This window comes from Pantherophis guttatus, chromosome 2, assembly GCF_059756535.1.
Source record: "Pantherophis guttatus breed Tessera chromosome 2, ASM5975653v1, whole genome shotgun sequence".
NCBI lineage: Eukaryota > Metazoa > Chordata > Lepidosauria > Squamata > Colubridae > Pantherophis > Pantherophis guttatus.
The window spans coordinates 140,161,692-140,187,095 of record NC_142064.1 but is presented as its reverse complement, the minus strand read 5'-3'; the positions used below and the strand labels follow the sequence as shown (position 1 = coordinate 140,187,095).

Here is a 25,404-nt window from a genome sequence, read left to right as displayed (position 1 = left end):
TGAATTAACAAAAACTATAACTGCCAAATCCAAATCACTGCCACACTTAGCCTTGCGTCTGGAGACGAAAACTGGCTGTAAGGGGGATCCAAAGTAGCGGCTTAACAAGACAAGGCCTCAAACGGCCACGCGGTCGATTCAAAATGGCCACCGGAATACAGGCAGAAGGCCGCCAGCATGGCGCACCCAAAAACCCCCCTTTCCGATACCTTAGCGAGGAGAAGCCACAGTAAGGGAGAAGACCAGCCAAACTGGTCCACCCACGGAGTCCAAATCGAAGCCAGAAGCCGCTCGCATCGATAGGGAGCCGCCCGACAAACCGCGGCTGCAACGGAAGCCTCCAGCGCTGCTAGCTTCACGAGGGAGCCACCGAACGCTCCAGCGACAAAATCTCCTGCACAGGGAGAAGCGGCTCGCAATTAAGGCGGAGAGGCTCGAAAGGACTCCTTCGGGAAACCCCAGCCTGGGTTTCCCCGCAACGTTAGGTTGCCAGCGGATTTGAGTGTTAGCCCTTCGCGCTGTTGTGAAGGCTAGGCTCAACCTACAGGGAACCTCCAGCCCCCACCAAAGCCAAAATATGGTCCTCAGCCGTTTCGGGTACAAAGCCCTTCTCGCTGGAATGCTCACCGAGATTATCTGGAAGTCAGTGGAATGGAGAATTTCTGCAAAAGAAAGCTTTTGCCAGGAACTCAGCTCAAACGTGTCTTTCTCAATCGGATTGAGTCAGAAAGCTGGGAAGCAAGTCAGAGGGGCGGAGCTTCTCAGTTAGCAGACTCAATCGAGCATATTGGAGTAGGATTACCCCGTTCCTGACCACTGGACCCAGAAGCAACGAGATGGTTGACAAGCACTTTGTTTAAAGAAATAATCTTCAATAGTAAGATAATTCCTTCCTTCCAGGTATTTTTGAAAGTCCCAAGCATAAAAATTCTGGCTATGGTTCTGCAATCTTTTTTTTTTTTAAATGTTGAAGCTGTTAAAAAAAAAAAGAAATGAAACAAAATATGCTAGCCCACACAGTCATCCAAGGTCAGCCTGATGATCAGTGCACCATCATGAAAAGGTTACTGCAGTATCTGACTCACAATAAAAGGGCAGGCACTGACCCCATACAGAGTTCTTTTGCTTGAAAGTAGATAAGGGCAAGGATTCGTAAACAAGGCATACTCTTTCCAGAGCAAACAATGCAGAGCAGTGGACAAAGAAGCCATCGAGTTTAAAACCCACAGATGTAGCAAGAAGAAGTGAGAGTAAGAACTTCTTCTACAGCAATAACCACTATCCCTTTCTAGAAAAAAAACAGCCGTGGAGCAGGAGCAACTTTATTTCAGTGCTACAAGGAAAGAACTGCATTCTCCCAAAACTCAAACAGGTGAGGTTGCCTCTATCATTTCTCTAGCTCAGCAAAATAATCTCTACCACATTTCTCTCTCTCTCTCCTTCCTTCCTTCCTTCCTTCCTTCCTTCCTTCCTTCCTTCCTTCCCTTCCTTCCTCCGTCCCATCCCCTTCCCTTCCCATTTTCCCACAAGGTGTGCATATTCCTCAAACAAAGCACTAGGTTTCAACTCACCAATGTATTATCTTGTCTGTGGTTTATGTGAGGCCCAAAGGCATTGCCAAAATGCCTCAGGTTGTGCCTGAGGCAAGAGCTTCCCATTTTTTTAAATTAAAAACCAGATGAGGCATGAAGGTGTCAAGGAAGTTTCAGTAGGTACTTTGGTGCCATGGAGAGGGATCCATGATTTACATAAAATATGCAGATTCAAAGCCAGACATTCTTTGCTTTCAGAAAATAAAGTGATTTACAGCCAAAGGTTAAGAGTACTGGAAAACCTAAATCATTTTCCATTTTTACTCATACAAAAGACTGCACTACCCAAAGTTATTTACCGTGAGATCTTATACACATTTACTTAGAAATAAGTCTACCGAATTCCAAACTGCAGCCCCATTATCGCTTGGCAACGTTTTTATAATGGCTTCATTCAAAGGTTTAGTCTCTAAAAGTTTTGTGTGTCTGCTTTAAAAACAAGAGCAACAATGAGATGATACCAGGGATGGAAATCCAAGGTTATGTCCAGGAGGCAATCTTACTTCAATAAAGATGTAAATGAATGAAGAGGACAAGGTATTATGAGTCATTGTAGCATCACTCTCAAATTGTCAAGTTTCTGTAGGCCAGGTTTTATCGCTACTCAGGCTCAGGTTTATATAGGTCAACACAAAAGGGGAAATAGTGCAAAAGAGTTCAGCTGCAGAAGTAAATCAAAAGTTTGCCATCTTGCTAGCCCCATATATTCAGGCATAACAATTTGAGACCCCAAGATCAATCTCCAAGCATAGGAACAAGAAGTATGCAAACGAGGAATAAATATCCTACTTTCAATCTCTTACATTTTCCTTTTGCAAACACAATTCAAATTCATTATTGCAGAAATGTTTTCAACTTGAATTATAGACATTACCGATACTTTGGTATAAACTGAACAAGTTGCTGCTTTATTTATTAACCCAAAAAATATCTATCTACATACAGAGCAAGAGAGCATTGTGTGTCCATTTATTACTTTTATGATTTATATGCTGTCTTTTATAATAGGGTATCTAGAGAAAGTTAGGACAAATGGAAACTTTCAATTCAATTCCAAAAGTTAGGGTTACACGAGACTCCGATTCAATTTGGTTGCTACTATGATGCCTACTTGCTTCAGAGTACAGTAGTTATGTCTTGATAGTGGGAACAAAACAGCAATATCTGTTGGCAGATTGAGAAGCAGATGGTGGGAAAACACTGACTTGTAAAGTTACACTAGAAAATGGAGAAAGCTCCTCCCATTAGATTGCATATTAGGACAAGGTAGTTTCAAGCCTTTGGGGTGTCTTGTTAGTATTTGTCATTCGCTTTTAGTGCAAGGTACTGTGTAGTTTATGTTGGCAATCAAGAGAAAACAGAACCCAAAGAAAGGGCAGATAAGTCTATGTGACTCAGTTGTATTGCTTTTTGGAGCATCATTATTAAGCAACCAATTCACAAGAAGTTAGGACTTGCCACTGACTCAGAATGACCTTCAAAAAGCCATATAGACGCTGACTCAGTTTTCAGAGAGGTAGACATATTAGTCTTTTGCAGATGAGAAATCATGCCAATAGCCTTCCAAAATACATTTCAGCAATTACTAAACATTACCTAAAGGAACTGTGGGTGAACATTCTCTATGGAAACTCAATCAGTCATAGGATATTACATGTCCCTAGATAACATTTTCCACCTCCATATTTCCCAGTGTGACAAGTAGCAGGCTGAGAAGGGCAGGAAGTCTTCTCTCGCTAATGAAAAAGCCGGTCCCATTGTCAGCCAGGGCAACATTGTTCAGAGAGGTTGCTCATAACACATTTTCATCTCAAACAGAAGACACGAGGGGCTTTCACATCCTCGGGCTCTTACATACCCTAGTGCCCTTCCTTCAACAGCAGAAGGTAAATAGAGCAGTAGGAGATTCTACAATTATTTCAAGAGGTGTTTCCTTTAGCAGAAAACTTTTAGGAGAAAGCAAAAGAGGAAATATTGAAATGGCAAGAACAGAAGATATCTGCAAATCTTCTCCATGATTCTCTGCCTTGCTCTCCTCTCCCATTAATATTTGCTTTTTCTATAAGAAGGGATATAATAACGGTAATTTCCTTAAGAAATAGTATACGTTGATCCCACACTAATTGGTTACATCAAAAGTATATTTTTTTCAGATCTGTGATCCAACTGTTGTGGGCACCCCTCCCACAACAAATACTGATGTTCCTGTTACTCTGGTTCAGCTCACTAGGAACCCAGTTGTAGCTTTAAATCTATCAGTTAAAGGACATGTTACAGGGATTAAAGACTTGGAGAATGTTTATTCCAGTTCATAAAGTATCAATTAGCCTTCTGCACACTGAGGCATTTGAAGTGAAATTTCAACTGGAAGTTCTTGTGTCACAGTTCACTTTTAATTGTAACACTTCTTTCATGCCACTTCTAAAGGATAGTGAAGTGGAACTAAATTCCGCATTCAACTGCGACAATCATTCCATCAAAGACATTTTCTATGCATTTTTACTATTCTGGCATAATAAAGCATATCTCTCTATATTTAGCAAAATGACTAGTATTGCCGGATAGAACTACTATACAATTCTGGCAAAAGATAAGTCTCTGAATCTCTAGTACTTCTTGTCTACATTTTTAAAAAAGACTGGTAATTTATCCTTTAGATAAATAATCTGCCAACACATAAATTCTATCATTATTCCTTATTTCCCCAGAGACTCCCAAGACAAGAAATTAAGTCCAGATTTTTCAGACATATGGAAGAAGGCATTAAGTCATTCACTGAATCACATTCAGCACTAGCACTTAAGACAGGCGAGTTCATGTTTAGTTGAAAAATAAACAGGAACCTTCATTCCTACAACTGCATGATGAAGCAAGCATGAAGAAATCATGGCCTGGAGCATTAAGCTTAGAAAGGGGCTGCCAGCTAATAAGAGCATACATGAGAGTAGCAATGATTGGCTCTGACCATCTGAAGACCAGGTTCCAAGATCTAGAGAGCTATGAAGCTCACTAGATAATCCTGGGCAAATCACTCACTGTCTTCCAATCTAATATACTCCAGAGAATTATTGTAAGTAAAAAGGTCAATGGAATCATGAAAATTGTGAGTAAAAATCCCTATTTATTGCTACGCAAACAAAAATAGTCAGCATTCTAATAAGATGAACACATCCGTCAAGGATTGTCTTCATCCACAGTGTATTTTTATTTCATCTTTATAAGCCTGAATCATTAGATGATTCTACAAACAAACTTGATGAAAATAGGTGAAATTTCAAAGCATTAGAAGTCAGAACTGTATGAAGAAAAGTGTCTTACCTTGAAACATTTAGGATTCTCAACTCTGTATGAGCCAAACTTCACTACAAACCTTTAAAAGGAGAAGTTGTGTTTGAACTACCAATCAGAGTGGCGGTGAGAGAATAAGTAAATGCTGCTCATAAACCAGCTGCTCTTCAAAGATAGCCACTCCCAACATTAGTAAGAGTTTGTTGCAGTGAGTAACTTACATTGAAGGGTGCAGTATGAAGGGAGGTTGTAATTTAAATCCAGAAACAATCATTTTTCTGCCACCAGATCACATTATTTTACTTATTATTGACTCAACATCACAGGGCTTAACATCACATTGATTATTCTCCTTACCTCAAACACTAGACAATATAGATAATACTGCATTTATACTATTCTAGCATATTCCGTAAATTTATTATATGCATAAGAAATACCATAGCATCTTTTCTTGGGGTTTATAATGCCCAACCTCTTTCCTAGCTATCTAAATAAATACATAACATAAGCCAGAGTGCATCACACGGTTGTGAAATGAAGAAAAAGGTTGAGAGGTATAGAGAAACACATTACTGTGGTCTACGTTGTACAGATTGTATCTCAAGAAAGAAGCCATTTTCTCTTTTCTAACCAATGGAAGGGAAAGGTGATATAAGAGTTCAGCACACTGTTAATCAATATAGTAGGTCTCTGAAAACTGATCAGAACCAAATCAAAATTGATGTGAGGGAAGAAGTGGGAGAAACAAAAAGATTGAAAATTGAACTGAATCTGGCCAGACACTGTGGAGGAAAATTTTAAAAAACCCAATTTCCCCAAATATATTCTCAAAATACAACACAGAGTATCTCAGAATTTTAGTGATTCCTCCAATCTATGTGATCTTCCCAGGCATGTGACTTAGAACAAAGCTATTACTAAGAGGCTGGAAAAAGTCCAAAAGTGATTTTAGTACTACAATTACTGTCACTTGACAATTATAGTTTCTCTAAGTAACAGGGAAGCTCAGAAAGCATAACTGGAAATTAATTACCAAGCAAAAATAAATCTCACTGCATTTAAGAAATCTGCCATCTATCCCATCCCATCCGATCCAGTGGTGGGATTCAATTTTTTTTCCTACCGGTTCTGTGGGTGTGGCTTGGTGAGGGGTCATGTGACTGAATGGGCATGTCCAACTTGATATCGCTCACACCCATGCCCACTCAGTCACATTACCTCTTGCCAAGCCATGCCCACAGAACCCGGTAGGAAAAAAATTTGAACTTACTGCTATTCTTTCTACCTATTTTCTACCCAGGCCTGGCCTAATCTGTCAAAGGCCTCCTCCTGCATGCCGCCCGCTCTCCCTTCGCCAGTCGCATATGTCACCCCGTTTCCCATCCTTCAGAGGCTCCAGCCCTAGTCCTGCTTCCTCCCCCCACAACCCCCTCTTTCTTCGGGCTTACCTTCCTTCCACAGCAGCTGGTGGCAGAGGGGAAGGCAAACCAGGCCGATCTGTCGCTGCTGGGCTCCCCGCCAGCCCGCATCTCGCCCCCCTTGTCGCAAGATGCCTGCAGCCGCCGTGACTTTTTTTCGGTGCGGCTGGAGTCCTGGGGCAAGGCTGAAGCCAGGGAATGGCACGTTCCCCAACCCGGCTGAGGTGGGCAGCAAGCGGGAGGGTCTGGGGTCTCAGGGAATGACATGTCTCTGGGCCCCGGCCCCCAACCCAAGGCAAAGGGCGAGCGGGCGGCAAGCTTACCTTTGGTGAGCTGAGCAGAGCGGGCAAGGCGTGGAGGGAGGGGACTGGCAAGGCGATCAGCTGGGCTGTGTGGCGAAGATAACATATATAGGGCAGGGATAGCGGGGCGAGCAAACGTTGAGTGGGGCCATCCAGAGGTCGCTACCAGTTCGGCGACCCAGGCCAAATTTCCCTTACTGATTCACCCAAACCGGTGAGAACCCGCTGAATACCTCCTCTGATGCCATGCCATGCAACCCAAAATATTTCTGCATGCATTTAAAAGCAATATTCCAAAATTTGTATTTTTTCCTTGGCAAGGACCATTCATATTTTTAATTCTACTAACAAAATAATTTTTTCTTCACAAAAATTCACCTAATCAACAACCCATTCCCAAATTGCATTTCACTATCTTACTTTTTGCTCCAAATATCAGTACCTGCAGGAGAGTCTGTCAGTTCTAAAAGACTTTATCTAGAAATGGCCAATTCAAGCACTATTAAGCACTATTAATCAGGCATAAGGATGTCTTATTTTAATGGGACTGCAGCTTACCCCTTTTTTCCTCCAACAGTTTAATTAAAATTACATATAAAACTATAAACATATATAAACATATATAAACATAAAATTACAAATATTGTACATTCAACATTCCAGGGCTTTCATTGACAGGCCAGCAATGAAAGAAGAAACAATTGCCTATTCATTCTAGAAGTTTGTATCTCTAGGTTCGCATCTCTAGGTTGTTCCAGAAGAGCCATGATAATTTGATTTTTAAAAGGCAATATTGTAAATGAGAACATTCTATCACAATATGTATTTTTCTTAAGTTCCTTATTTTGTTTCCTTCTATAAATTCTCCCCTCACAGATACTATCCCATGAATTTATAATTTCACCTGTCAGAAGTAACAACACTACTAGGGACAATAGCCAACATTTTAGAATAAGGATGTCAAACTGGCATTGTCACAGTGTCATGTGACGTATCACGACTTTTTCGCCTTTCCTAAACTGGGCATGGGCAGTTGACCCACGGGCCGCGAGTTTGACACCCCTATCTTAAAACAGGGGTCCCCCAATCTTTTGGACTTCAGGGACCACCAAGTTCATAATTTTAAATCCCGTGTACCACGAATACGAATCCAGTACACCACTTGCTGAAGCGCCTGGACTCCCAGTGACGGGATGGGGTCCTTCAGGCACTCTCCCTCCTCTCTCTTTCTCTCTCTCCCTCCCCCCTCTCTCCCACTCATTCTCAATCATTCTCTCTCTCTCATTCTCTTTTTCTCTCTCATCTCATGGGTCAACCAATGTCTTGGGGCTGAGAGGATGTCAAGAATCTCCCCGAGAGACCGAGGTGCACGGAGCACCAACAAGGGCCGGAAGAAATGCCCGCGAGATCCAGCAAGAGACGAAGCTTTGCTCCCGCTCTGGAATATGGAGCAAATCTCCATCCTGCCCTTCCCTTCTCAGGCCAGATGAGGAGTGACTGAGAAGGGAGGGCGAGGGGCGGGGACAGCCACTGGTGGGTTCAGCCAACAGGAAGCTAAGCAGGGGGAAGAAACAACCTGGGGTTGCCGCCATCCATTTCTTTCGCCTGCCTGCACTGCCACCCCCCCTTTGCACCATTACCTCATTCTGGCTGGCGAGGGCTGCACTGCAAAGTTGCAAGTTGGACGAACCTCCCTCTATAGTGGAGATTTACAGCGACGCCATGAGCTGCCTGGCCAGTCCCATAATCCAGAGCTCTAGTCACAGGACTGGCCATTGCTCATCCCGGAGCAGCTCCTCCACCTGGGTGCATCATGGACCTTTTTTAATCTTTACACTCATTAACCTCTGACTGAGTCTTATATCTCTATTCAGTATTTCAAGAACTAAAATACTGTAAACAAGAAAATGGACAATAGGTGACTTTGTCTTGTTCCTTTTTTGTATTTTACATGGTTTACTTAAATCTCCATTATTCATATCTTTTGTTGAGTATAAATTAATTTTATCTTTCAAAACATAAGTAGAAAAGTTCAATTCAAATGGTCAACAGCTTTCTCTGCATCTAAAAAAAGAATGCTTTTTTCCAATATGCTCTTCTAATATTCTAGAATATGCAGCAAAGTTCTGACACTGTTTTTGTCTTTTTTGATTAAAAACTCACATTGATCTTTATCAATACATTTTTGCAAAAGTATTTTCAGTCTACCACAAGGATCATTGTGAAAACTTATAGCTGTTATCCAATAATATCAATGTATATTGATATTATAGAGAATATAATAAGAAACTATTTTGTCCCTCTGAGTATTAATGGTATATTGGCTTCTTTCCAATTCTCCAACATCTTCCCTCCTGTCGGATAGAGTTCGTTGTGTTTTGTAAAGGTTTTAAGGGTATATCCTCAAAACATTTATAATAACCTCATAATTTATCTGGTTCAGGAACCTTTTCTATTTTAATTTTTTTTAACGCTTCAGAAACTTTTCTAATTGTCCATTCATAATTTGTCTCTGTCCCTCAGTAATCCTCAATCAATTTTGTTTCTTTAGATATTCATCTGTTTCTCTTCATTCTTTATCAATGAAAAAAACCCATTAACAAAATACCACTGAAAAATAGTTATGGATCTCTCCCCCATTCAGACAAACTTTGGATAGGAAGCATAAAATAAAAGACTCAATAAACAAGAAAAGATGCAGAAACAAGAAGCCTAAGGACAACTACAGTCAAAAGGAAAATCAGAGAATAGCTAACTTGTTTGTAAAAGATGAACAAGACTATATCTTGAGGGTAGTAGCATTCTAAATTATAAGAACCATCACCGAGAAGGCCCATCACTTGGGCATAAATCTTGGAAGGAGAGGCATTTTCATGTCCATACCAGATTCTGTTCTGATAAAACATTGGCCAATATATCCCAATACTGCAACAAATGGGAATTAAAAGGTTATATCATAAACTAATCAAACCAACAAATGTATTTACTTTAGGACTGGCATTTTTCTATGTTCACAGACACTCCTATTAGGTAATCAGTAATCTAGCTGCTGTATTTTATATTAGCTGTAGCTTTTGGGACATCTCCAAAGGCAGGCCCACATACAGGGGTGAAATCCAGCAGGTTCTGACAGGTTCTGGAGAACCGGTAGCGGAAATTTTGAGCAGTTCGGAGAACTGGCAAATACCACCTCTGGCTGGCCCCAGAGTGGGGTGGGAATGGAGTTTTTGCTGTATCCTTCCCCTGCAATGGTCACCAAGCCATGCCCACCAAGCCACACCACACCCACCAAGCCACACCCACAGAACTGGTAGTAAAAAAAATTTGCATTTCACCATTGCCCACATACATCACATTACAGTAGTCCAATGAATAGAGTAGACCTGGGCATTTTATGGTCCCCGGGACCCATCCAGTCTTTAGCTGTCCCTGTCCAGCCCACATGGATTGCTTTTATTTTGAAGGCTTTTTTTCCCCCAATTTATGTATGTGCGTGCATGCATGCATGCCTACACACCTACACAGCCTACTGGTTTGGCCCTCCAAATACTCCCAGTTTCTTAATTGGCCCCTTGGGAAAATTAACTGCCCAGCCCTGATATAGAGAACTTTTATTTAAAGTTTTACCAATAACTGCAAGTAACCATTTCCTTCTTTTGCCTTCAATCTGCTATGAAATGTCCCCATCAATTACTGCTTGCTTACTTCTATTCACATTCATTTTACCACTTACTTTTTTTTGTTGTGGCAATCTTTTTTTAAAATACAATTTCTTTGAATATTGGAGACAGTTTATGAAATCTGCATAATTTACTCTGGGCACAGAACTTAGACACAACAGCAGACACATAGTGCTTACTATTATAATTGCACAGCCAAGCTGACGACCGATATGCAAACCAAATGGAAAAAAATAATGATCGAGACAACACTAGGTGGTTAAAATCCAAAGTATTGAAGGCCTACAGAAGCACTCATTCTTATCCATCGCTATTTCAGAATTCCAGGCCTGCAAATTTAAACAAAAATATCTGGGAAAAGAACTTGCTAGATCATGTCTCACTACTTGTCACAAACTGGCCTCACCTATGACAGGGAAAACTACATTATATTCTGGATGCTATGTAACTGCATTACAATTACAGAGATACGATCACCAGGGAGCTGATCTTGGTGAGTGCCAGCAGAGATTTGCACAGGGGATGAGACTTGTACTTCTCTCCATCTTACTCATCAAAATTGCCACACCAGGGAACAGAATTTTCTAAATATTATGATATAAAGCAAACTGCTCCACAGAACACAACAAAGGGACTAAGCCAATTCCTTAGCAGCAAGAAGACATTCCTCCTGATTTTATTTATCACATTTCTATCCCAGTAAAATGGGATAGAAAAAATTTTCTATTTTTAAATTTTACTGTATAAAAAATTTTTATGCAGTAAAAAAAAAAAAAGCTCCCAGGAGCTTACATAAAATATAAAAACTAATGAAAGTTTCTTTGGTGCCATCTTCAGAATAAAAGTAATAAAAATAAATAACACTGACCAAATATTTGAATAAAAGCATTAAAAATAGAAGTTGGTGTGTTAAAATCAGAGGAAGGAGCTCCGAAATGACGGCAAATGCTGTGGCTTTTGACACCATAAACAGGGTGGGAGCTAGCCTGTTTTCTCCACAAGGTATCTCTACCAGCTGTTTAAATGCAGTTGTGAGGACCTTGAGAGAACTGTTTGAACACTACTGATGACCCAATCTGTCATTACACGATTGCAGAAAAACTGGGTTGCGTTTGGACTTGCATCAAATTCTTTCCACCAAAGATCAAAAACATCCACCAAAGATTATGTATTTTCTGGCGTCCTACTTAAATGTTCCTGAGAATCTCAACCCTTGTAACTTTACTTATATTTATATATTTGAAAGCATATTTATGTGTGCTAATATAACAGAAGTCAAAAAGTATCTAACTCATGTAGCCACCCTAGATAAATAAGAGGAAATACTACTGAGCCCCACCAAGACTTCCTTCAAATTAATGCTGACTAAAATACTCTGTAAAATTTCCCAGTGTTTCAAAGCAGGACTTCAGTTCCTCTTAAAGCAGCTATGTTGAAGTAAGAGTGAGGAGACTGAGGTTCTCATTTTCAGTCACCAAAGCTCACTGGGTGACATTGTGACAGTTACGTTCCCTTTACCCAACCTGTTTTTCAGAGTTGTTATGCAGAAAAAATATAGAGAGAGAAAACTATATATGCCCTCCTGAATTCCTAAATTAAACATAGGCTAGAAATAGAATGTACTATACAACTCTTGACCTGTGGGGTCATCATTTCAGATACATAGAAACAGAATAATCACAGGTGGACAAAAAATAGTGGGAGCAGGAATAACTTCCAAATTTCTGATGGCTTCCCATTTCCTTGTCTGAAGATAGCAGTGAGCATCAGAAATCTTCCTTCCTTCCTTCCTTCCCTTCCCATCCCAGCAGGTAGGTAAATGGCTGCTGCCAGGTAGGCAAGGGAGCAAGGGAATATGTTAGTGACCAGAACACAGGGGAACTGGTGGTGAGTGCACCATTTCTCCATTTATTTTCTCCCTGCAAGCTTTCCACAAGTATGCCACCTCCATGCGACTGCACTCAGCTGTGGCCATGTGATTCTCATTTCCAATGTTTCCTGACAGCTTCCCACAAGTTGATGGGGAACAGAAGCAATTGAAATGATTGCTGATGTTCCTTGCCATCTTCCCACTAGCAAAGTCTGAACAGCAGCAGTGCAGCAACACTGAAGCATCAAAAGGATTCATTCCCTTGGGATTAGGCTAAAAAGCAGAGGTTCCGCCTTAACCACGAAAGGCAGCTGGGTGACCTTGAGCCAGTCATTCTCTCTCTCAGCCCAACCACAGAGTGGTTGTTTTAGGAAAATAGCAGGAAGATGTGTTGGATATATTTGTCGCCTTGAGTTATTTGTGAAAATAATAAAGGTGGGATATAGCTAAATAAATAAAATAAACAAACAAATAAATAAAATTATTGAGTGCTGGTATTCTGCAGGTTAGCTCATTTTAGGTATTTTTTCCTATGATTCAGTGACAACTGAGTGTTACAAAGTATCAACTAGACATGAGAGGTTTAGTAGTATATAGATAGATGAATAAATAAATCCTTGATAATTTAAAAAGGAAATTTTGCAAAAACATATGTTTCTAATAACTGAAATCAAGAATAAACTCAGATTACAGTATGGAATATAATAAGGACAGTTTTAATACACATAGAATTGTTCTGTATTTGATTTAACTCAATCCAAAGATCACTAGATTTTAAAATAAGAATCATCCATTTGAATAGAAAGATATCTCACATAATGGCAATTGATCATCCAATTACTGAAAACAAAGGGTCACAAAACTTTTGTCACACACAAATATGTAGCTTTGGATCATTTTCCTCTAAAAACCAATGAACAAGCATAATATTTTTAACTCATTTGCTTAATTGGGTTCTATTTATCCAGTTTTAGGACTTCTGTGGAAAACAGATCAAGCTTTAGGTCATTATTATGCAGAAATATTGAACATCCAAAGAGTTCACAAACTTTTAAACACTATTGTAAATATGTATAACTGCCCTGAGTTGCATTCTAGGATCCATGGCCACACAAATATTTAAATAAATAAACATCCTTATTGAATATTCTGATTTTTCTTATATATTCATTAAAGATAACAAAAAAAAACCACCCTCTTAATGCTAATATGCGTGTCTGTGTTTTGGAAAATAGCTGTCCTGTAATGCAGCCATTCCTCTCTTCAGTCAGAATACATTTTAGCAAATAACATGCCCAGACACATTCAAAAAGTTGATTCCGCCTTTGACTCACCTTTAGTTAAACAGATAGGAACAGGAATCCACTGGAGGAAAATGTAATTATGTTACTCTGAGTATTCATTGGTCAATTGAATTTGCCTATCAAATAGTTATACCCTAGCTTCAATAGAAATACATTCATTGTGTCTTGATATTTTCTTTGGACCATGAGCAGCTGGTAAGCAATGAAGGCCTAAGATCTGGTCATGCTGTTGAGTCCTAAATACTCTCCCTCTGCAAGCTATTTAATTATCCTTAACTGTTAAGTATAAGGCAGTCTATGTTAATGGTGAAGGCATCGAGCTAGATACCAGGAAGCTGTGAATTCTAGTACTGCTTTAAGCATGAAACCATCTGGATGACCTTTCCCCAATCACACTTTTTTCAGCCCTAAGAAGGAGGCAAGACAAACCACTTGTATAAAACTTTACCAAGAAAACTTCCGGAACTTGTTGAGGCAATTGCCAAGAGTCAAAATTAACTCATAGGCATCAATCAATCTATAGTATGGTTTATTTTAAATACACCATAATATTATTTAACTTTTTTGTGATAAATCTATTTTTTTTAATCTATTGTTACTTATGAGCTCAGTGCTGTGAATCAAGGTTGAATTTACTAGCCAACACGCAACTTAATATTGCATAATTTCACACAGATTAAAGAAGCCTATTCCACTGGTATCCACATAATTTTAAATTCTTGATTATCCAGACAAAGCCTATTATTATTTATACAGGTGACCGAAGTTATCTCTGGAGTTTACAACAGATACTCTCTTTCTCCTCATTGTCACAACTAAACTCAATAGCATTTGAGCTCAAGCAAGCTCTGTCCTAAAGAAGCTGACAGAGGTGAGAGGATGAATAAAGCCCAAGTATGAGAACAAGAATTTTTACTCTTGCCTTGCCAGTTCTTTTATCTTTAGATACTATTCTTTCCCAACTCTTTTCTCATATAGTGAATTATCTCAGAAGAAACATTCATTCAAATTACAATGTCTCACCAGATAAAGAATGCTGGGGAGAAATAACTTAATCTATACTGATTAGAAGAAGTACACTGGATCCAATGAAATGCCTAATCCAGCATTTCATTCATTCCCAAAGCTGAAACACCTGGAAAGCCACAACAGATTATTATAAAATAACTTAATTTCAGACCCATATTACATCTTATGTTAAACATGTTTATGAAATGGCCCTTATGAAGAACAGCTACTAATATAATTACTTTCCCTAGATTTGTCTACTTTTTCATTAAAATGGCCAAGTAAGCTGCTGTAATTGTATTTTTAAAAATCAAGAACCAGAATGTAACCATGCACTAAGTCAGTGATGGCTAACCTTTTTGCCGTCGCGTGCCAAAAGTGGGGGAAGCAAGGGGGGCACGCATGCGCATGCACACACCTATAATTCAATGCCCACCGCCCCCCCACGCATGCGTGTGTGACATTCTCCTTGCTTTTGGCACGTGATGGCCCGGTGGGCCCAGTAGGCCCATTTTTTGCCCTCCCCAGCTGCCAGAGGCTTTCTAGGAGCCTGGAGAGGGTGAAAACAGCCTTCCCCACCCCCCAGAGGCCCTATGGAGGACAGAAATGGCCCATTTCCTGACTTCTAATGGGCCTGGAAGGCCCGAAAATCAGCTGGCTGGCATGCGCATGCACGCTGGAGCTGAGCTAGGGCAATACTCACGTGCCCACAGATATGGCTCCGCGTGCCACCTGTGGCACATGTGCCATAGTTGCGCCATCACGGCACTAAGTATTTCCCTTTCTGTGCATCTTTAGGGTGGATCCATAACTAAACAATATTTGAAGACTGGGTTATAGCATAAATTTGCTTAAAAAGATTATAACATTCGGAACTCCTCTTTTCTCATTTTCCCATCCAGCCACCCTGAATCTATAAGAGAGCATTCATCTTCCCCAAATATAAACAGTACCTTATCTGCACACCAAAAAAGCTCAATTTTTTTCCAATGTTAGACTCAGGCCTACTTATGTCTGGAAAATGTGTACAGTATGAAACAAAATCAGGACATTTACAACTATTATGGTATTCCTTTACCAGAGATAAGCAGAACAACTTCCTTTAATAGACATAAAACAGTACATTTGGGAAAGGTAAATTCTAGTAAGGAATCTTTATTTTTAGATACAACACGCCCTACTTGTTACAATGAATGTAACTGTTAGAAAACAGATTAGTAGAATCTTCTTTTTCTAAGGAATATTCCAGACAAAACTTTTGTCAGTTTCATTCTGCACTATAGCATTTGTAAAATTGTACCTAACAACACACTTCATAATGCAGTTTTAGTTTCTCAAATTTTCAAAAACAGACACAATACCTAAAATAATTATTATTTATAATACCTAAAATAATAATTATTAAACATCTGTTTATTTCTGCAACAACTCAAATTGATGCAGCATCTCTATGGCATGGATTATTTCTCACTGCTTCTCATTGGTTTATTGGATTAGAGAGTGTTTCCCCTCAACCACCCCCAATAAGAAGTAATGGTGGATTAATGCTAAGGAACATCAATCAAAACCAGCAGCACATTATTTACAAGCAAAAGGCAAAACAGAAATTAAAGGCAGCAATTTTTTATGTTCCAAACCTCTACAAAATCAATAGCTTTAATAAGATGCCAAAGAATAATAAATGCCCTTTTCACATGAGATATTAAATTGGCTAATTGCCCATTAATGTTTTCAATGATTTAAAAATACCCATACTTATCACACTGTAAAAACACACATAATGTTATAGGGGGAAAAATCACCTCTGTAATTAGCGAAAGCAAATTATGCATGAATAATATAAACAAACGATGGGAATAAATTATTATAAAGCTCCTGAAAGATTTTGCAAAGCTTAAAAGAGAAGAAGCACAGAAGGAATGAAGTTCTCAAGTCAAAGAAACAGTGGGATACAGAGGCATCCATGGGAAGGCGGGCAAATAACAAAAGCATATTAAGCCATAAGCCCTGCCCCTTTTGTACATATTTTGTTCTGTTACACCCACATTTAAAGAGGGTTTAGATAGCATCACAAAACTACTTTATTTTGACAAAAGCCCCGGGTCCTGCAGTATGCTTCTGATAACATAAAAACTGTCAAGGATATAGCCACAAATTATTAAAGACATAATTCAAACATAAATAGCCTTGGCTCCTTGATTAACATGCAGGTTCTGGCACATGGTCAAACTTTAGTTAGGGCTGGACAACTAGACATTTTGTTCAATTGTCAGAAACAGAAACTGCGGATCTTGACAAAACATTGTACCATATGAGGACTTCCTGAGAGACCCATAACATTTGACTTCAACATCAATATCACATATAGATTACCTTCATATGGTGCCCATATACTGTAATATTCTTTTGTAGACACCTATACTGATTTATCCACCAACAGAAACAAAATTGAAATAACATGGTTGCTATTACAAGGCCCTTACTGACAACATGCATAGTAAACAATACCTAGTGAAAATAAGCAAATTCTTAAAGCAAGATGATAAAAAAAAATAGAGATCCAAAACAGACGTCAGAATACAATCCTATATTTCTATAAATTAATCCTATATCACAAAATGCATGCCAGTATGACTAGAGGAAACCAAACTCCATGTATCTATTGGTAGCTGGAAATTTCTACCAGCACTAATGAACTACTTTAATTTATAGCAGATGATTAGGAAGAAGCAAGGATGGGTAGGTGGCTTAGAATTTGTGCACTGGTTTACCAAATTAAGATGTAGCAAATAATCTACCACCACACACAAACTGTAGCTGACCAGGATGCCAAATAAAAACTGTATCACATTCAAGGCTTTTGATTGGCATCCTTTTTTGTAGCATGATGCAGAAGTGGTTGATGTAAGCCTGTATAGTTTTATAGAGCTTCTGCTTATACTGATTCCAGTGAAAAGTACCACATCCTTGGCATAAAACCATCCCCAAAAGGCATCAGTAATAACAGTAAACAACTAATCAATGTAGACAAAGGTCCCTCTTAATAGAAATGCTTACCTCAGATCTGATGTTTTTAGCTTTCTGGAAAATTTAGTTGGCTCAAAGGTGCTGAAATTATTCTGTAAAAAATCTTTACTCTCTTTAAGAATCAGAATTCCCCAGGGAGGAAACATTATTGGTTTACATGAGTTTCCATTCTCTGTATATATAATTTTCACTCAACAATGATCAGAATGCAACAAAGAAGTACCTATATGCAGGGCAAGTAGCATGCTATCGATACAGAGAGACATCCCTATGTAAACAAGTTTCCATATTGAATTAGCATCCTTACTGGGCTATGCTGAAAAACCACTGCAGTGCTTTGAATTGCAGCTTCAGGGATACCGTATCAAGATCAGATGCTATGCAAACAATGCAGAATAAGCATACCACAGCATACTTTAAAAGATTAAATTGTGTAAGGTAAGTTATAACATTATAAAAACTGGGTTTTTTTAATCAGCCAAATGTGCCGGTATATTCGCAATGTAGGATTTATTGAAAATGATATAAAAAGGAATATTTTTCACTTTTCTCCAAATGTGATTTCAAATAATTCCTTGTGTGAGATTTCCATAAATGAAACTGGGTCAATCAAATCTGATACTGGAAATTTATATTTATATATTGCAGAGCTACATATCAAAACAAGAAGACTATAACAAGAAAACATCAACAAAACAAGACAAAAAATATAACAACAAAAAAAAAAGCCCTGAAAGCTGATGATTGGGAAAACATATAAAAATGGTAAAATAAATTAAAAAACAATAGGATGAGCAGAAATATGAAGGGCAAGAACAATCTTAGTATATAGATTGCTTACTCAAGAAAATTGTATAAATTTGCTATTAAATAAGCAACATTCCTTCTCTAAAGTTGTACATACAGATTTTCATGAAGATTATGTTCCTACATAACAATGTAACATTATTGTTTCCTGCCCAAGTATTATGCAGAAGAAAACCATGGACCAGACTTAAACAGTTTCTTCAGCAGCAGCAGCAAAAGCAGCAGTAGCAATAATGTATAGATTGCTATTCTCCTTAAAGACCAAGGACAGAAATACAGCAACATCCTTTAATGATTTGTACAGAATTACCTGTTTTCTCTGTATCCTTACTTGCATATTAATATTGAGTATCAACAGGCCTTTAGTTTTAATGATTTCTCTATGGCCCAGTATTACTAAAATGTAATGCATTATACAAGCAAGACATGTGATCTTTGCTCAATTATTAATCTTGTACAGTACACATTTTATAGTGTAAAATCATATAATATAGGACACTTAAAACAGTCATCTCTTTTAAGTTTTTTCATTCAAGATCCGAAAATTAATTCCACTTGGCCAACTATATGTTTGATTTGTAGTATTTGAATGAGAGTCAGTTTGGAGTAGTGGTTAAGGCATCAAACTAGAAGCTGGGAGACCAGGAGTTCTAGTCCTGCCTTACATACAAAGCCAGCTGGATGACTTTGGGCTAGTCCCTTTCTCTCAGCCCTAGGAAGGAGGCAATGACAAACCATTTTTGAAAAACCTTGCCAAGAAAACTGCAGGGACTTGTCCAGGCAGTCTCTGAGAATCAGACATGATTGAACAGAAGAAAAAAAAAATGAACGGCAGATCTAATGTTAACACAAACTAGATGACAAAAAAGAACAAAAAGAGCTATTATAAAAGAATTATGATAGATATGGGAGGCGGTACCCTCTCCACCAAACCCAAAAAAAAAATATCCATTAGTTCAATCTCTTGAACTAATTAAGTAACTTCTTAGAATCCAGCCTGTCATGACAAATACATTATCAGGGTAAAATAATTCACAAAATGTCCCCTTCTGAAATAATTAACTTTGTATTCTCCTCAGAAAATTACAGCTTTGCAGAAATGAGACTACTATTTGAGTTTTGAAAAATGATTCATACATGTGTCCCAAAAGGAAATTCAGGCACAGTAACAATGAATTATGTATGTTTTATTAATTCTTGTTTAACTTCAACAGCTTCTTTTGTTTCACAAAATTCACTTATGATTGCCATTTTTTTGAGGACAGAAGACAATAGTTCAACAGCCAGTGAGCAGAAAACAACCTGGAGAGTTAAGAAAACAACTAAAAGGGGAAAAAAGAAAAAGAGGAAATGTGCCATTTATGTCTCAAATACAATTTCAGGTTTTGTTTTTAGCATAAACAGGAACTTCGTAAAGTACTTACATATGCATTGAAACAGGCTGCAGACCACATAGAAAGCTCAAAAAAGTCTTCATTGTTTTCTAAACTCCTCAACCATCTAGACCCCTTTTAAAACTCATTTTCCTTTCAAAGAGATGCTGGCCTGCCAATCAGCAGTATATGGAAGATAAATCATTTCTAGTAGTCATGGATAAGCTTTAGTCAAGTGAGTTCTATTTTGAGACCCTTGACCTGAATGCAACTAACATATATTTAAAATTAAAGAACGCTTAGTTCAAATTTTTAATGCTTTTCAATCCCAGAAGGAAATAGGATTCCTAGTCATTTCTCACAAAAATAAACTCCCGTTTAGCCTCACCAACTTTTCTAACTTCAGACTGTAGTTTGGGAGTCACTTGCTTGTATATGCATTTAAGCATGTATACATTTGAACCATTATATGGCAGGAGTGGGCAATTAATTTTCCCAAAGAGCCATATGAAAAACTGAGACTGTTGAGGAGGGCCACTGCTGTCCTGTCCCCTGCACCATGACACTCCCTCCAACACCATTGCCCCCTGGTGCTGATGCCCTATTCCCTGCTGGCAATACCAACACTGCGGCTGGACAAGGACAGTCAAAGGTGTAAATGTGACCCACATTCCATAAAATGCCCAGGTCTGGGATATCATATCAAGAAAAATGGTGCATCGTGTCTCTCTTATACTTCAGAATGTGTATGAAAGGCTTTCTGGTTTAAACTTCGTATATTTGAACAATGCAATTAATAACTTCAAAAACAGTTTTTGGACTATCTTTAAAATGGTAAAACTGGTTACAGTATTCACATTTTTCTCTTATCTACCAAATTCTGATTATCAAGTCCACCCACTATGATGTTCACTGACAGGCAATATTGCTGATGTAGTAAGGGAATTCCCTATATATTCTAACACAAGTTGTGATATCACTGCACCAAGTGGTAAGATACATATAACATTTTCTAAATTAATATATGCAGGGGGAATAAAACAGAAACTGCAGCAATTATCCAGGCAGACAAAAGGCCTATCATGCTAGAAGCTCTTAACTGCATAAAGCATATTTGTAATTCTCATTCAACAGCAGAGCTTCCCACAAACCAAGATTTTTTTTTAAAGGTCCATCTGAGTACCCAAATGGAAGAAATTAAAACCAGGATCCAGGCAGGGTTAAAATGGATCCTCATATTTTTTACCTGGAACTACTGAGTACCACTTACAAATCAGATTCCATCCTTCTGCACAAAACAATATTTGCACCTATTATGCAAAAAGGTAGGGTCTTATGATTTTTATGTTGGATCCATGTGAACCTGCAGATTATATCCATCACTGGTGTGTTGGGATGTATACAAGTGGAATGAATGGGAGGAATGGAAAGAATGTGACCTGGTGCTCTCAGTGACTGTTACATCCTCAACCATCATATTCTGCCTAAGGATTTCTCTAAATTATGATGTAGAAGTGATGGGTCAATTGTCTTCTTTAAAGGATGGATTCAGAAAAAAGATTAATTAGTCAAGTAGTAATTCCAAGAAGACTTTGCCTGGCAATTAACAAATTAACAAATAGAAAAAGGGAAAAAAAACCTAAATCTTGAGGGACATCTGGCCAAATGATGGGGGGAAAAAAACAGTTTATTGTTACTGTACTTCTAAAACTAAACCTCAAAACTGGACTGAAGCCATTTCTTTACAGAGAGATACTTAGTACCCAAAATTAGAAGATTGATGATTATAATGATTCTGTCTGTGCAGGAAAAAAAAATAATTAGTTGGTGATTTCAGGTGTGTTCTATATAAAATGGTGATGCTCTATGACGATCACTGCATTGGATCTATTTTTACAACACACAGTGACAAAAATGGACAGATACATGATTGCAATGGCACATTTGTCTGCACAGAATGAGACTAGTGTTCTGCTAATTGTTTCAGAAGGATTCAAAGCAAAACCTGGGGGATTCACACAATCTCTGATTCAGATCTATGTTTTTTGGCCTTCTTATATATGCCAGCAATGTTATTGTAGTGAACATTATACTGAACAGATAACTATGACCTCTATTTTAATAGAAGTTTTCAAGCAAAAATCAGGAGCATATGCACCTTGAATCCACCTTATTGTGCCACAGTAGCATCAAAAAACATCAGATCCATGACAGTCAGTGGAGATAGAAGTAAACTGTGATTTAACCATGGCCTCCAATGCATCCTACATAAAAATTCATAAGGATGTGTACGAATCTAAATTCTCACCAAACTGCTCCCCAAAAACCCATTTATAGCAAGAGCCAAAGTATTTGTTTAGTAACATCCTACCCATGACTGTAGATTCTGTGAGTTATGTTACAATGCAGGTCGAAAGTCAGAATTGAGTCACAGGCTGAGGGAAATGTAAAAAAAAAAAAAAAAGGAAAGAAAGGAAATCTCATCTATGCAGCCACAGAAAGCAAAAAAAAAAAGAGGAAATTGCGTCTTTGTGGAAGAGAAGGAAAAAATAAACTGAAACATTTGTGTGGGTGTGTGCAGAAGTGTGTGCGTATGCACAGGCGGCTGTATTTATTTTGGTAAACGTTAACATTAAAAAAAAAAAAAACCACCCCAAAATGACCTAATCTGTTTTATCCAGCTTTCATACAAGACACTCAATAGGAAGATCCATGCTAACCCTAAAGGAAAATGTAAACGCCACCACCAGGGAACAGACTAGAGAGCGCACGTTGGGGGTGGGGGACACACAAGAGGCAGGGGCCTTTTCTTCTTATTTCCCCCATTTATCCGTCTGCCCCCACCCCACCCCCAGCAAAGAAAATCAATCAATTCAATCGGGAAGCCCAGGGGAGAAATACGTTCCCTCTTCTCCACCGTCGGAGAAATGGAAAGCTGCCAATAATCTGGTTTCCGCCCTAGAGAAGAGAGAAAAGGGAGGGGGCTCACCTTCCGAAAGCTCCAGCTCCAGCTCCGCCAGCTGCTCACGGACCTCTCGGGGCAAACCGACCGGAGGAGAAACGGCGCCGTTACCGCCCGGCGGCTCAGCCATGATGGGAAACGAAAAGTGCCTGACTTCGGCGACTTCTCCTCCTTTCCCTTCTCAGCGCCGGCAGGTCCGGGTCTTGCCGTGCCCAACAGAGGCGGCAACGAGACCCGCCGCCGTGGCCATAATCCGAGCCTCTCCTTCAGCCTCGCCGCCGCCACCCTCCTCCTCCTCCTCCTCCTCTCAGCCGCGTTGAAGGAGCCCGGCTAAGTCACATGAGAGAGGCGGGCAGGCCCAGCCCAAGCGCCAGCCTTCCTCCCCCGCCCCACGAGAAGACGGGGGAAGCGCCGCCCCGGGCAGGGCAGGGCAGGCCCAGTGCTGGGAAAAGCCGGGCCTGTGCCGCGGGCGTCCTCTACCGGCCTCCTCCCACAAAACTGCCTGCCTTTTCGGACTGCTGCCGGCCGTAGGAGGCCAGGCGAGGCGGCTGCGTGTGGAGCGGTTCCCGGTTCCCTCCAGGCACAATTGCGTTTCACTCGAGCCTTCCAAACTCTGCGCAATTGCCTTCGACGACCCCGCCACGCTTCTCCCCGATGGATGTCGCGTTTTACCCACAATTTCTGGATTAGCGGAACACTGTCGACTGGAAAAATGATCAGTTTACTTAGGCTAAGGGCCGCAGTGCTTTATGCAAATGCAGCCAAAGACAAAGGCGCAATGTATAAAACTCCAGCAAGCGATGGTTTTTTTTTTTTTTTTTAATTTGATTTATATGCCGCCCTTCTCCGGAGACTCAGGGTGGTTTACAATGCGTTAAGCAATAGCCTTCATACTTTTGTATATTTATACAGCTTATTGCCCCCACAAACTGGGTCCTCAATTTCAGTACCTTAGAAAGGATGGAAGGCTGATTCAACCTTGAGCCTGGTGAGATTCGAACTTACAGTAATTGCAGACAGCTGGTGTTAATCACAATGCTATCAGTCTGCTGAGCCACCAGTTTAACAGTTACCTTCAGTCTGGTATACTATTTAGTATAGGTAGTCCTCAACGTACGATCACAATTGAGCCCAAAATTTCTGTTAAGTGGGACCTTTGTTAAGTGAGTTTTGCCCCATTTTATGACCTTTCTTGCCATGGTTGTGAAGTGAATCACTGCACTTGATAAATTAGTAACCTGGTTGTTAAATGAATCTGGCATCCCCGCGTTGACTTTGCTTATCAGAAGGTGATCAAATGACCTTGGGACACAGCAACAGTCATAAACATGAACTGGTTGCCAAGCATCTGAATTTCGATCACATGATCATGGGGATGCTGCAAAGGGCATAACTCTGAAAAACGGTCATAAGTCACTTTTTATAGCGCCATTGTATTTTTGGTCATTAAATGAACTGTTGTAAGTTGAAGACAACCTTTCTAGGTATAGTGGCCAAGTCAAAATTGCAGAAACCTTTTAGGAGTTTGTGTGAAATTATGAACAAATGGCAGGTGTTTGCCTCCAACAGTTCAGAAGGATTGTTTAGTACTGTTTTTGCCATTTAAGGGTGAACATGCTTGTTTTGTGGTTATTATTAATCTATGCATACTTAAGTGCACACTGAGAAATTGGTTTAGCACTTAATGTCTCTCAGTTCCCAAGAACTTCTTTAAACTTGGCCATCAACCCATCTACACAGTATAAGGGACCACAACTATGGCATCCCCAATAAATGCTATTTCCCACCTAGTTTCAGTTTAAACTCCTCTAGCAAAGGAGAGTCCACCCCTCCAGAAGTTGTCTCTTGCATTGCTAAATGGCTCATAACACGAGGACGTTGTCTTGATATGCAACTGTATTTTGTCCCTTCTACATAACATCCCTTCAGCTAGAACAGGGGTATCAAACTCACAGCCCACAGGCCAGATGCATCATACACTGGCCACGCCCACCCACCCCCGTTTAGCGAAGGGGGAAAAAGTTGTGATACATCACATGACAACTGGTTTGACACCCCTGAGCTAGAACCATGGAATTTCCCATCCTTGTTTTCCCAAGCTAAAAATACCCAGTGCTTCCAGACTGATCAATGAAGGCAGTGAAGATTTCATCCTATTTTATATTGTATTCCTAATACCACCAAACTTTCTTTTTTCTTCCAGGCCTTTATTCATTTTTGTTAGGAAATGGGGTTGAGGGGTACCCCGGACCGTGAACCAGCTCATGAGTAAACACACTGAGACTGAAATAATTCTGACAGAGGCGTCTTGTGTAAAAATATAATTTACTTTAAAACATTTAAAAAGCACTATGTCTTTAAGAAAACACATTAAAAACAAAGTCTTATCTGGGTATGTGAGGCAAGGCTATCTCCCTAGATCCCTCTCCACAATACCGAAAACAGTTCACAAAAGAATAAAGCTAGCATGAAGGTAAGCAGCTTCGGCGTCGATACATCATCAAGGCAATCATAACGAGGGCAGCACGAGCCTCACAGCTAAAAGTCACCTGAAGTAAAAACAGTTCAAACAGCAAACATTGCTTGAAGCTTGTGGGAGGAAGAAGGTCCAGCGGCAGTCCCGATGATAGCTTGCATGTTTCAAAACAGCAAAAGGCAAGCATCCGTGGGAGTCTCTCTGTAGGGACGTCTGGAGTCCTTATCTGCATTCTTCTCCCATCTGCGGCGTTGCAACAAGCTTCCTGCAGGAGCTGTGCATTTAGGCCTAGAA

The 25,404-nt window shown here is 39.6% G+C and overlaps 1 protein-coding gene across 4 annotated transcripts in view; it reads right to left on the bottom strand.

Moving 5' to 3' along the window:
* Positions 1 to 23,027, bottom strand: part of DIP2B (DIP2 acetate--CoA ligase B (putative)) — a 198,013-nt gene extending 174,986 nt beyond the window's left edge. For all 4 annotated transcript variants that reach the window (XM_034412436.3, XM_034412437.3, XM_034412438.3 and 1 more), the window contains exon 1: positions 22,662 to 23,027. In XM_034412436.3, the coding sequence (XP_034268327.1) occupies positions 22,662 to 22,764 (103 nt within the window). In that variant the 5' untranslated portion in view covers positions 22,765 to 23,027. The remainder of the gene's footprint in view (positions 1 to 22,661) is intronic.
* Between the last annotated feature and the right edge of the window lie 2,377 nt (positions 23,028 to 25,404).